We start from the raw sequence: 13705 nt of genomic DNA on the forward strand, positions 1-13705 counted from the left end.
ACAAACACACCCCATTCACGCTCACCTCAGCTTTGCATTGTGATGCAAAACACTTCCCTGAGTCCTGCCTACCCCTGACAGCACAGACATAACCATGGCCCCATCCCTGGAAAGCACAGATGGGGCAGGAAATGGCCATCCATGGGCCCTGTGTGCTCAGGAGCAGCCCTGGCCTGGGGGAACACAGCTCAGTGCTCCAGGGGCCATTGCCTGACTCAGCACCACGCTGGCTCTGGCTGAGGGCTCCTGGTTAGGAACAATGAACAGCACTGGGATATGGGCCTGGAAACCAGCACAGCTGCCCAGGACAGTGGTGTGGAGTCCTCACCCCTGGAAGACTTCAAAAGCTGTGGAGATGTGGCACTTGGGGCCCTGGTTAGTGGTGGCCTTGGCAGTGCTTGGGGAACAGTTGGACTCAATAATCTCAGACGGCTTTTCCAGCCTTAGTGATTCCGTGGCTCTAAATGGAATTCCAGGTTGGATCCACAGAGCAAACCCAGCTGTGATTCCAGCTGCCCAACTGACACATGATGGAGAGTCCTCACCCAGTGCCGGGGCCTTCCTGGTCCTCAAGGTTGGGGTCAGATCAACTCTGAACCTCACACCTGCTCAGCTCTTCCTCCAGGATCTCACCTTGGCTGTGCCCCCTGTCTCCTGGGGCACCCCACACCCCGTCCACCCCCACTGCATGCACATGGACGTGGAGGGGAGAAGTGGCCACAGGAAAGAACATCCCAGCATCGTCACCCTCGAGGGCTGGGGACAGCAGAGCTGTGGGGTGGCACAGCCAAGACACCACAGCAGGGTCAAAGGGGGGGTCACCCCCCCAGCTCAGCCCAGCACCACTGACATCACTGCCCCAAGCAGCCGGATCCCAGACTCCCATGCCAAGGGGCCACGCTGGCCAACCCCACAGACCCTTCCCTGGCCACAGCCTGGCCTCACCCGGCAATAAAATATCTTCCACATCCAACTGGCTGGAAGGAAAATTCATTTGTGGAAAAATGTAGCAAAAGCAGTAACCTAAGTTTCCAGAGGCAGCAAATCCCTCTTTGGTGTTCCAGTTTTCCAAATGCCTTTGCTGCCCTATTCTCGCATGCACCCACGCTAAAATTCACCATGTTCCATGGAAAAAATCCCCCCAAAGCAAAGTATGTGCACTTTAAAAGAGGGGTTTGAAAGCCCCACCCCTTAAAATTTCTCCTTTGCAGTGAATTTGGAACCTTTCAGGCTCTACTCCAGCAAGGAAGGAATCCAAACCTGGAGCTCCTCTGCTGCAGGGAACACTGTCCTCAGAGCTCCAGCTGGAACTGCCCGGAGAGACACATACCCTCAAACCACAATTAACGGGGATCACGGGCAATGCCAGCAATTTCCTCGGCACCCTCCCTTCACGGGATGCTGGGCACAGCTGGGTACCAGGTGAGGTGGAAGCCAAGGCCTTCCCTGGTGTGGGGAACATGGACCCTTCCTGGAGCGCGGCCGGCCCCGCGTACCACGCGCTCCTCCCGCCCGGCCAGGCTGCAGATCTGCACCATCAATATTCACTGCTTATCTCATCCCTGGGCCATTAATTAGCTTGCAGAGCAGCGGGCATCCAGCGTTCCCGCACTTCCAGTTACATCTGGCCTATGGAATTACACAGAATTACGAGCCAGGTGCCAAACCACGGCAAATCCGCGTGGAGCAGCGGCCGGGGAAATATTTGGCATGGCAGGAGCTCCTTATGACAGCAGCCCCTCCTTAAGGGCAAGGATCAACCCTCCAAGTGCATTCCGAACTGGAAAGGGGATGTCATATCCTCCCCATAGTGTTTATATTGTGGAAAATTCCTCCTGCACAAACACAGGGAGTCAAAGCCTTGATTCCGAGCTTTATTCCAACCTGGTCAGGAAGCTCGATTGCAACCTGGCTGGCAAACTTGATGGACGCCAAACCAGTAACCCACAACATCTGTTACTGAAGGGACAGCAGTGACAGCCCCAGCAGCATGACCCCCTTGCAGCTGCAGACCCCGCTTGCAGCCCCTGAGGTGCCACACGTCAGGGCTGCTCCGATGCACGTGCTGGGCTGTGAGGAAAGGAAACATTCCCGTGCTCCCAGCTGGGAGGGAGGGAATGTGCCGGGGAGCAGTGGTGCCTGGCTCTCGTGGCAGGGCTTTCCAAGCGCAAGGAAGAGCCAGAATTAAGGGGCTGATTTCCTCACAGGCTGACCTGCGTCCCAGGGTGCCCGATGTGTGCCCATGGGTCCCCTCCTGCAGTCTGCCAGCAGTGCTCCCACTGCCTCTCCGGAGCCTGCTTAGGCAGGAATTATGCAAGACCTGCAGAGCTGGACCCAAAACCACACAGTGCCTCCTGCACGTGCCCAGCCTGGGCTGGCAGTGCCATGACCCTCTGGCTGCTCCCAGAGAAGGGCTCCCGCTGCCACTGTGCCACGGGCACCCATGGGGCACACAGCCACACTACGCACACCACGGTCAGGAGGTGAATCCAGCTGGCTCCTGTCCACTAATGAGACTCGAGGTAGTTTTGGAAGCAATGGATGGGGATTTGCCCCCCAGGCTGGAAGCCAGCCCTTCTCCCCCCCATCTGGCTCCATCCCATCCCTCCTGGCTGCTCCGGCGCATTCCAGCTCCAGCAAACACCCCTGACAAACACGATGGGGGCTGCCAGCATCCACAACACGCTGCTCCAGGACACTCTGCCCACCTGAGAAAGGCGCAGCTGGAGGGGGGAGAAACCCACCCCGGGGCCCGTTGGGGGCTGTAGTCTCCATGGCTGGGTCCCCAGCCGCCTTGGAGCCGAGGGAGGGATTCAGATTCTCCCAGGGCCTCGCGAAGGCTTTGGTGTTTCCATGCTGATCACCCGCAGACATCAGCACTGGCAAAGGGCACTGCAGACCAGCGCCAGCACGGGGGCGTGGGGGGCCTGGGGGACTCCACTCTACTTCTCCCTTGCCCAGGGAAGGGATAGAGGCACAAGCTGCTCATGTGGGGAGAAGGAACTGGGTGAAATCTGCCTAAAAAGAAGGCTCTGCGACTCCCCGCGCTGAGCACCGCACACCCTTCGCCAGCCTATCCACCCCGCGGGGCCGGGGGAAGTTGTACCTCAGTCCCCGGCAAACCACGGGGGACACATGGGGAGCAGCAAACAGTGAAGCCGAGTGGCTGAACCGCGACGTGGCTGGAGCCGCCCCACGGGAGCCCCGGGGTCCCCCCGCCCCAAACCTCGCCGGGCAGGGGGGTCACGCCGCGGACTCGCGGGGGGCGCGGGGCTCTGTAGCGCCAAGAGCGGCCGCCAGGGGGCGCCCCGCGCCGCAGCCCCGCGCTAATTACCGGCAATTAATTAGCCGAGAGCTGGGGGTGGATGGGAAGGGGTATGGGGGTGCTCCAGACAGAACTCAACACCCCCACAATGAACCCACCCGCTGCCCTGGCACTGCAGCCCCTGGGACCATTCCCCCTCCCCAGCACAGACCGGCCTCATCCTCACCCCCCGCCCCGGTCACGCTTGGGGTAGGTCCCGGGCGACAGAAGCCCCGGCGATGCGAGGCCTAGACCACTGCGGGGCATCCCCCCTTCCCCTCCGCTGGGCCCCCGTATCGTCCCACCTGCTTCTCCAGAGAGTCCTTGGCCGAGAGGGGGGGCTTGGGAGAGGGTGCGCGGTCGCAGACGCAGCCCTCGAGCAGGTAGAGCCCCGAGGGCCGGGAGCTGGAGTCGGTCTCGAAGTAGAAGAGCATGTTCTGGAGCAGCGCGAACCACTTGGTGTGCCATTTCGTATTATCGGCGCTCCGCTTGCTCAGGTATCCGCGCCGGGCCCCGTCCTTCTTCGCCAGCAGCCCCAGGTGGGCGACGTGCCCGTCATTGAGCCGCATCCCCTTCTGCATCCTGCCGGCACCACGCTCACATGGCCCCCGCCGCGGGCGGGGCCGCGCCGAGCCGCCCCCGCCGCCCCCGCAGACCCCGCGGTCCCCGCAGACCCCGCGGTCCCCGCAGACCCCGAGGCCCCCGCAGCATCAGCGGCCCCCGCTGCCCCCGGGGAGCTGCCGGGCGCTCATCCCGCGGCCCGGCCCCGCTGACCCCCCCGGCTGTGCCGGTGAGCGCCGCGTCCCGCACCCGCCGCGCGGAGCCGCGGACGGGCGGGGCGAGTGACGGCGGCGGCACCGGGGACCGTCAGCGCCGAGCGGAGCCGCGCCGAGCCGAGCGGAGCCGCGGCCCTCCTTCCCTGCCTCCTTCCCTGCCTCCTTCCCTGCCTCCCGCGCTGCCGGCGGCTGCGGGGGTGGTCGCGCCGCGTTGCGCTCGCCGGGGCCGCCCCCGGACCGCGGGATGCCGGGGCCGCCGCCAGCACCGTCAGCACCGCCACCGCTCCGCACCGCGAGGGAATCCCGGACCGAGAGAGACCCCCGGGCTCGCAGGATCCCCAGACCGAGAGGGACGCCCAGGCACTTGGTACCCCGGGCCAGCATGGAATCGTATCCACAACTGGCGCTCCGGGCCAAGGAAGACCCCCCGAGGCACAGCCGGAGTCCTGGGCCAAAAGGAACCCCCAGACCAGAGGAGACCCCAGGGCACAGCCGGAGCCCCAGGCTAAGAGGGAACCCCAGACTTAGAGCCCTGAGCTAAGAGGGACCCCCATAACAAGAGGGCCCCTGGGCACATGGGACCCCCCAGGAGCAGCCATAGCCCCAGGCCAGGAGGGACTCCAGACCAGACAGGAGCCCTGGGAATGTGGGGTCCAGGCCAAAAGGGATCCTTTGGCCAGAAAGGACCTTGGGAAAAGTGACACCACCGGACAGTGCAGATGGACCAGTTTCTCCATTTATTTCCATTTGTCTCATTCTTGATCCCTCTCCTCCATCCTGGCCTTGTGTGCTCTGCCAGGGCAAAACTGGGAAAAATGAGCACTGGCTGCACCTGGAGCCTGTGCAGGGAAGGGAATGCCCTGGTGCTCCTGGCATCCCAGGGAGGCCCCTGTGCCCAGGAGCACTGGGTCAGCCAGAGGCCACGATGATGGGCACGTGTGACACCTGTGGTGGCTGCGAGGGGCACGTGAGCCCTGACCTGAGCCCCAAGTGTGACAGAACCCCCACAGACAGGGAGGGCAGCAGAACAACCCTGGTCCTTTGTTTTATTTCTGCTGAAAATGCTGGCAGAGCTCCAAGGAACCCAATGAGGTCATGGGTTGCCATGGGAACGGGAGCAAACGGGCTGGAATTGGGAAGGGTGCTGGCATTGCCAGACTGGAGCCACTTGGCCTGGGTACTGCTGGGACACGTGCCCATCACCACCTCAAGGGACACAGCCCAAGGCCTGCTGGGTGCCAGGTCAGTGCCAGAGAGGGGCAGAGCAGGAACAGGGCCACCCGCTGCCCTGGCCCCCTGTGCCCCCTGCCCTCCCACTCCTTTCCCCAGCTGTGCCCACTGTGCCCAGCAGCAGGGGAGTTTCCCACTAGCACAGCCAACTTCCCTCTGTGGCCAGGGCTGTCCCTTTTTCCATTTGTCCAGCCTCATCTGTGAGGTCCCACGTGCTGTTTCATTGCTGCAGCCTCCACTTGGGATGAAAGATGGGTCCCAACACGGAGAAGGTGCTCTCTGTGCCCAACCTGCCATGTGCAGTGGCACAAGGAGACCCTTTGTAGAAGTCTGCAAAATTCTGGATGAAATAATAGCTGGGAAGCTGGCACTGCCAATAATTCCTGTACTGGATGGAAGCTGCCTGATGCCCTGGGAGCTGCCAAGCCCTCTGGCCAGCCATAGGGCTGTGCCTGGAGATGCAATGTGCCAGGGGATGTGGTGTACCTGGGGATGCTGTGTGCCCAGGGACATTCCCGGTGTGCCCACTGCCCACAGGGTCCCGCTGTCCTGAGGACAGCAGCACTCATGGCACCAGGGACAGGCTGTGGTGGGGTTGATGCCAGACAAGGCAGCTGGACTTTGCTTTCCAATAGTGTTTGTTCAGCTTGGACTCCCTGTGGAAGATGATGAGGGTGATGGAAATATCACTGACAGCTTTCAAGGCTCAAGCAAACGTGGAAAGTTTGATTCCTGGAACAAAGGGAGGTTTGTTTCCTGTGGGTGGCATTGCATCAGTCGATGGAGAGGTGTTTACAGTGTGACCTTCCTGCTCCAGCAGCAGAAGGAAGCGATCCTCATGCACCCAAGAGCCAGGAGAGCCAGCCTTGGCATGCTGGCCACAGGACAGGGAGTTTGTCCAGAGTAAAGATTTCCAGCATTTCCAAGTGCTTTAGTTGCTGTGGTTTCTTTGCTCTTCATTTAAGTGTTTAAGTGGTTCCTGTGGGCATCTGTCCTGCACACAGCCTGAGCAGAGCCACAGGCAGCAGGACCAGGGACTGCACAGCACCTGAGGGCACAGGAGAGCCAGGGAGCCAGGACTCTGCGTAGGGCAGTGAGGGGCTGCAGGGGGCACATCGGCAGGGAGAGCTCCAGGACGGGGACAATCACCAGCAGAGAGCTTTGAATGTGCAGTGCCGGGGTCTGGGGGACCAGGGCAGAGCAGCAGAGACACAGAAAAGGAGTGGGAGGCATGGCACCCATGGTGTGTTAGGGGCTCACGGGGTGTCTGACCCGCTGCCCTGACCCACTGGTGTGGCACAGGAAGGTCTCTCAGTGCTTCCACCCAAGGTGCTCTCCCACCTTGGGGCTGCAACAAAATCTGGTGGTGCAGCTGGGGCAGAGTGGGGAGCACCCACTAAGGTTGGTGGCTGTATCCTTGCTGTGCCACCAGCCCCACCACCACCATGGATGCCCCTTTCCAGCCCCACTACCACCGTGGATGTCCCTTTCCAGCCCCACCACCACCATGGATGCCCCTTTCCAGCCCTTGAGTCCCACTGGAGGTAAGCACACTTGGTGCCATTTGTGTGCAGTGCTGGAGGGGCACGGGGATGCATAACTGGGGTCTCCTCACCATCACGAGAAGCCCACGAGCTCATCAGTTCAGTTTGTCACTTAGCACCAGAGCCACCGGCAGGGGCCAGGAAGGGGCTGGCTGTGCCCAGCCCCTGGGGCCATGGGCAGCCACGCTGTGGAAATGGCCTCTTTGTTGACATTTTTCAAGTGGAGAGCTCCAGCACTGTGATCACGCGATGTGAAATTGTTTCAGCAGCCCTTTGAACCGCTAAGCTGTTCCCTGGGAATCTCAGCGCCGGGGATGACAGCGTGGTAATTTATGCCAGCAGCTCTCACTTGTTCCTGAGCCCGTGGAGAGGGCTCTGGCACTGCTCCTGGCTGGGGTGCCGGCTTCCTCACCTGAGAGGTGGAGGGGAAGAATTGCGTCCCCACATTCCATCGAGCCAAAGCTTGCTGGAGTCCTTCACCCCTGCCATGGGTGAGGGGCAGCATGAGGCACAGCAGCATTCCAAGTGTCAGACCTGCCTTCCATGGCACTGGATGATCCCTGCCTGCTTCAAGGCTGGCAGAGCATCCCCAAGCAGCCCTGGCCATGATGGGCAGCTTCTCTTCCCGTGGGGACAGTCACTCTCCTGGGGTCACCAGTGCCATGGGTCTCCAGAGGGTCTATGCATCCCAGCTGGCCACAGCTGTCCCTGTGCCACCTTGCTCCCCTGGGACAGTGGCAGAGCATCTGCCCAGCCCAGCAACAGCCCCCGGGCACAGAGAACAATCATCTCCATCCCGGGGCAGGGTGAGGCAGAGGGGAGAGGTACCGAGCACCCCGCTGTGCACCCCGAGCCCCTGTGTCACCCTGAGCCCTTGCAACACCCCAAGCACCGTCCCCAGGGCTGCAGGAGGACACCCAAGGCTTGTGCCTGCCCCACCTTCAGGTTTGCCACGGCCTGACGTGAATCATTAATATCTCCATGGAGAGCTCCCGGGGGAGCACACAGGGCTGCCCTGCACAGGGACCAGGCTGCCCTGCACACAGCCACGGCTGCGTGGGCTGCTGCTGGCACCGAGCAGGGACAGGACGGGCACCGGGGTCACCAGGGAGCCAGGGTGGGAGTGGAAGCTCCGCCACTGCGGGCGCTGTGTCCAGAGCAGCCCCGTGCTGGGCTGCCCGAGCTGTCGCAGGCGCCTCACCGAGCACACCCACAGCAGGGATTTGGCAGCCCACGTTATTTTTAGGCATTGCTGTGTTTTACAAGCCCTTGGAATGCATTACAGCCAAGAGGGATGTTCTGTATCTGGGTGATGCTGCACTCCATAGGCTGGGGTACCTGCTGTTACTCACAGGATTTGCCATCTGATGGACAGAACAGCGCTGAATCCCCCTGGTCACTGCAGCTGCAAGATTTTAAAGCCATTTCCTGTCCCTACAGGTACAAAGTACCATTAGGCACAACCTTCCCTGCTCCCTGTATCTGACTGTATCACCTGGCTCCAAGCTGGGCGTGCAAGCCTGTGCAGAAGGCGCTGGTGGCACGGCTGGATTGCCTTGGACAATCCGTCCTGGGGCTGGACGTGCTGTGTCCGAGCAGGTAATCCCCAGGGACACTGGGATTAGCCCTGAGGAGCAAGGTCAGCACCAGCACTCCTGAGAACAGCCCAGCCAGGTTCTGTCACGTGTCCTTGCACACCGAAGTCCATCACTAACTAAAGATTTAATATCCAAATCTCTGGAAGCAACTCGTTCCTTATTGTTGCAGAGAAATCCTTTCTCCCTGTCTCTCTACCAGCTGATTTGGAAGATGATGAAATTGCTCCAGTCACAGATGACACTACCAACATGTCAGGTGATGCAGGAGGCCTTGGGCAGGACACAGTGTCACTCACTAGACCTGTTATTGCCCCACTTGCCCCATGGCAGAGGCTCTGCAGACACTTCCAGCATGAGCCACTTACACGAGTGCTGGGATTATCTGCCCCAAGGGCGTGGTGGGGATGCCCACAGCCACAGCAGGGTCGTCCTGCACCCCTGCACACTGCGCTGCAGCCAGGGCTCCCAGGCTCCTCCACCCCAGGATCCATGCAGGGATGGGCTCGATGCCACCATAGCTGCCAGCCCTGGCACCCACGGCACTGTAGGGGGAACAGGACCCACGGGGGTGCAAGGGTGCTGAGAACAGCAATTTGGGCCTGTTTTGGGAACCCACCAAATTCCCAGTGCAGCTGCACCAGTGTGACTCACCTCACCCCTCGGATGGAGGGAGACAACCCCAGCTCCCACAGCCAGTACCCTCTCAGTGGGTACCTTCCAAGGTGTTGCAGCAGGGATGGAGGTGCCCCCCTGAACCAAGCCCTTTCACTGCTCCCATTTCCTGGAATGGAGACAACCCCAGACATGTCTCCATCACTAATTAACTTGTTTAATTAGATGGGAGGCACTCCAGTTCACCTTCCCAGGATGAAAGGGCTGTCCCCACTGCTCTGTACCCACTGAACTCCCTTCCTAACCCATAGCCCCTGGCACCGACCCTTCTTTCCAGAGGGGAAATGTTGCATACTGTTACAGTGCCTCAGAGAGTTTTTTGGGATTTTTTTGGTTGCTGGACAGAGCTGGTCACTCACAGGGGACCCTTCTCATTCACCATGTTTTCCATAGAGAGCTTTAGACAGATGCAGCTCCTGACCCTCCCAGTGAGGGCACACAGGCCATCCTTCTCAGAGCAAGGACAGACCCCAGGTCTTCTCATCCCTGCTGGGTATTACCTGTGGCTGTGTCAGTAAATGGGCACGAACATGGGCAGGGAATGATGAGCCCCAGAGCTGCCCCAGATCCATGGCAAAAGTGACCAAAATCCTTCCCTGGAGCCCAACAGGGAGAAAGTGCTGAAGTTTGGCAGCCACGGCTGGGATCCGCATTACAGGGGGATTTGCTGTAACAGATTCCCATCAGTCACAGGAAAGTGATGGATTTATTTTTAAACAGATTAAGCATCTGCTGCTGACAGAGCACATCTCGGCACCGACCGGGCAGCGAGCAGTGCCCGTGGGGGAAAGGCAGCAGGAAAACCGCGGGAAGGCAGCGCCCAGGCTTGGCTGGCTCAGAGATATGGTTTTAAGATCACTTGAAGCCAAGTGTCAGTGTCCTGTCAGGTCTCAGTGGCACTGGGACTCCCAGCCCCACGGGCTGCCCGGGCTGGCACTGCCACGAGTGCAGCTGCCCGGCACTGAGGGATGTTTTCCTGTCCATTATAGAAACAAATAAAACAAAATATTTGCTAATTCAGGGAGATTCTTCTGGATAAGGCAAATTAATCAGCCGTGATTCATTCTTCTGCTCTCCCTGGGACAGAGGCAGGTTGGGGATTAGGGAGGCGACTGGAACATTGCGGCCATGTGAATCGGCACTGCTGAAGACTCGGCCGCCTGGGTCGGCAGAAGCCACAGGCTGCAGCGCCCAGGGCAGCAGAGGATCAGTCACAGGCTCATTCAGGTGTTCTAATGATCCCAGAATTAGTCAGGAAGCACTTAGGAGTTGGTTTGTTTAATTCCCATTCCCAGGCACAGGCCCTCTCCAACGCCTCCCATGCAGCTCGAAGGGAGATGGAGTGTTTTTCCCAAGTTACTGCTGGATCCATTGCTCACTAAAAATAAAGCTGACTTTTCTGCAGCGGGTGAAAACCAGTGATAAAAATCCCCATGAATACTTCATCAGGCTGCCTGCTTTCCCATGGATTTTCTGTCACCAGGGGAGCGTTTCCAGCAGTTGCTGGTCCCTGGAAACCAGGACTGGGGGGAACCCAAATCAATCACATCTGAAAGAGGGAATTTTCTACTAAATCCTACTGCTCCTGGTGGCATTATCCATGCAGGAGCTCTGGCAGCAGCTGGAGGGAGGATTTTACCCTAGGACAGAGAGCAAGGGATGAGGGACCAGGGCTGGGGCTACCCAGCACATTCCCTTTCCTAGTTGGAGGAGCACATGCAGGAAAGACAGGGCAAGGACAAACAGCAAGAGGATGAAAACTCAGCAGGGAAGATCCAGCTCCAAAGGTACAAGAAACTGTTGGAGCTGCAGGGACACTGGAGGCTTTGCAGACCATTGGCCAAGAGGGTTTGCAGGGCTAAACACCTTCTCCCTTCCCCAGAATGCTGCACTTTGGAGTCCCAGCTCAGGGGAACCACCGGTCCCTGCCCCTCACCAGACCTGTCCCAGTGTTTGCTGGCTCATGGCATCACTGAGGGCACCTGGCACACAGGGAAGAGATTTCCCCCTAAAATAAGGCCTGAAGACTGACATCCTCATTGCCTCATGTCTGCCTGAGCAGACACTGAATCATCCCACAAGCTGGGATTTAAAATAGCTGAATTCTTCCTTTTAGCAAGAATATTGCTCAGCCCAAAGAGAAGGAGGAGGCTGAAGGGGACCTGCTCACTGCCTCACCACACACGGGCAGGCACGGTGGAGGCATCCAAGGGTTTGCAAGAGTCCCCAGGGGTCTGCAGCGCTGCAATGACCACACACCCGATGGCTTTGCTGCATGGCTCACGCAGAACATCACCCCCAGCACACACAGCTGCCCCCGCGCTCTGCAGTCATCCTCATGGATACTCCAGCTCACAGGAGTCACCAGTGCTGTGCCCTTGGCAGAGTGCCGGTGGCAGCGCTGTGCTGGTAGCAGCCCTGTGCTGGTGGCAGTCATGTGCCGGTGGCATTCGTGTGCCGGTGGCAGCCCTGTGCCGGTGGCAGTCGTGTGCCGGTGGCAGTCGTGTGCCGGTGGCAGCACTGTGCCGGTGGCAGCCCTGTGCCGGTGGCAGCCCTGTGCCGGTGGCAGCACTGTGCCGGTGGCAGCTCTGTGCCGGTGGCAGCACTGTGCCGGTGGCATTCGTGTGCCGGTGGCAGCTCTGTGCCAGTGGCAGCCCTGTGCCAGTGGCAGCACTGTGCCGGTGGCAGCACTGTGCCGGTGGCAGTCGTGTGCCGGTGGCATTCGTGTGCCGGTGGCATTCGTGTGCCGGTGGCATTCGTGTGCCAGTGGCGTGCCAAGCCCTGCCGCAGGGACAGGTACAGCTCATCCTGCCTGACCTAGTTAGCACCAGCAGCAGCGAGATGCGGCTCTGGGAGAGCAGAGCCTGCTCAAATACAAATCCAACAGCAGCAGAGGCGTCCCTCCTTCCCTCCCTGCTTCTCTCCCGGGGACCCACAGGCAGCCCCTGCAGGAGTCCCAGTTCACCGTCCACTGCCTGTCTGCGGCAGGAGAATTCCACGGGTCTGTCCTGAGCCCCTTCCTGGTGTCAGGGATCCCTTCCAAGACAGAGGTACATGAAGCCGCACCTGCTTTCCAACAGCAGGCCAGATCCTCCCCCAGTTTTGGGCACAGTCCTCACACACACAGGGCTGCATTAGCTCCTGTTGGATGCAGCATCCAGAGAGATTCCAGGCTTGCTGTTCCCCACTAAGGGAGGTTTCCCAGTGCACCCTGCTATTAGACAGTTTTGTTTCATGGAATCACAGAATGGTTTGCAACCACCTGCCATGGGTAGGGACGCTTCCCACTATCCCAGGTTGCTCCAAGCCCCATCCAACCTGGCCTTGGACGCTTCCAGGGATGGGGCAGCCACAGCTTCTCTGGGCAACCTGTGCCAGGGCCTCACCACCATCACAGGGAATAATTTCTTTCTCATATCTAACCTAAACTGACCTGTTTCCAGGTCCCTGCCTTCATATTCCTCCAAACCAGAACACATGCTCAGACAAGCCAGGCTCTTGCACAACCTGGGTCACCCCACCAGCATTTATGTAACCCAGGAGCCTCAGTAGCAATACCCTGCTTCCCTCTAAATTACTTAACCCCCACCAAAAAAGACAGAACAGCAGTAGGTGCCACCAGGGCACTGGCTCAGGGCACTTGCATTGCCTGGCAGCACATTCAAGCTGCCCCAGCACATCAGCTGTGCCCAGCATCAGCATCCTCAGCAGCACACACAGTGCAGAGCTCACCTGGCCTTGCAGTGGAGATAGCTCCAGGAGTAATTCACTGGTGTTGCTCATCATCTTCATGCACACTTGAAACTGGAGCTGCAGAGAGAGGTACCCCTGGGAACCCCCAGCTCTTGGCCTCGGTGGTCCCTCCGCAGCTTCTCAGTCATAGCCCAAGACCCACAGACCCCCCTACACACATTAAGCAGCATTTGCCCCTTCTGTGCCTGAAAATGGCCCAGAAATACCCACAGCAATGCTGCCTGCACTTTGTGTAGTGCCCCTCACGTACCTGGGAACCCATTGTTAATGAAGACTAATGAGGGCTAATGAGCCTCCAGCTCTCACTCTGTGACTTCCCAGCTCTAGCTGCTCTACCCACTGATCCCCCAGCCCAGGGCTTTCCACCGGCACCATCAGACTCATGTGGACTCTGGCAGGGCCTGTCTCAGTCCCAGGAGGAGAACCCAGGCAATGGCTGGAGAGTGGAGCCCCTGGAAGGGCGAGATGCTGGAGAGCAGGTGCAGGGTGCACACTGCATCCCTCCTCCTGCATTCCTTCTCCTACATCCCTACTGCATCCCTTCCACTGCACCCCTCCTGCATCCTTCCCAGTGGATCCTCCTCCTGCATCCCTTCCGCTGTCCTGGGCTGAATCCACGGGGGACAACTTCTGTTCCAGCAGGAAGAGACTCAGAGGAGCGAGTGCCCCCGGCTGCTGGGTTTGGGGTCAGGGGGAACAAACTCAGTCCTCTCCAGCAGAAGGTTCTGGAGAGCAGCAGCACAAGAGCGTGGGAGCACGTACTGGGGAGAGCTTCCCTCCACCTGTGGCAGCACCTCAGGGATAGTTATTTCGTTCAGGAATTAATCC

General features: G+C 59.6%; 1 protein-coding gene across 8 annotated transcripts in view; it reads right to left on the reverse strand.

Annotated features, from left to right (window-relative positions):
* RASGRF1 (Ras protein specific guanine nucleotide releasing factor 1) overlaps window positions 1–3951 on the reverse strand; it is a 30690-nt gene extending 26739 nt beyond the window's left edge. For all 8 annotated transcript variants that reach the window (XR_007628140.1, XR_007628141.1, XR_007628138.1 and 5 more), the window contains exon 1: window positions 3610–3951. Coding sequence is in view for 2 of the 8 variants with exons in the window: in XM_050309505.1 (XP_050165462.1) it covers window positions 3610–3885 (276 nt within the window). In the remaining 6 variants the exon portion in view is untranslated. The remainder of the gene's footprint in view (window positions 1–3609) is intronic.
* Between the last annotated feature and the right edge of the window lie 9754 nt (window positions 3952–13705).

Source organism: Myiozetetes cayanensis, unplaced genomic scaffold (assembly GCF_022539395.1).
Source record: "Myiozetetes cayanensis isolate MyiCay16 unplaced genomic scaffold, myiCay2020 scf14, whole genome shotgun sequence".
NCBI classification, from domain to species: Eukaryota; Metazoa; Chordata; class Aves; order Passeriformes; family Tyrannidae; genus Myiozetetes; species Myiozetetes cayanensis.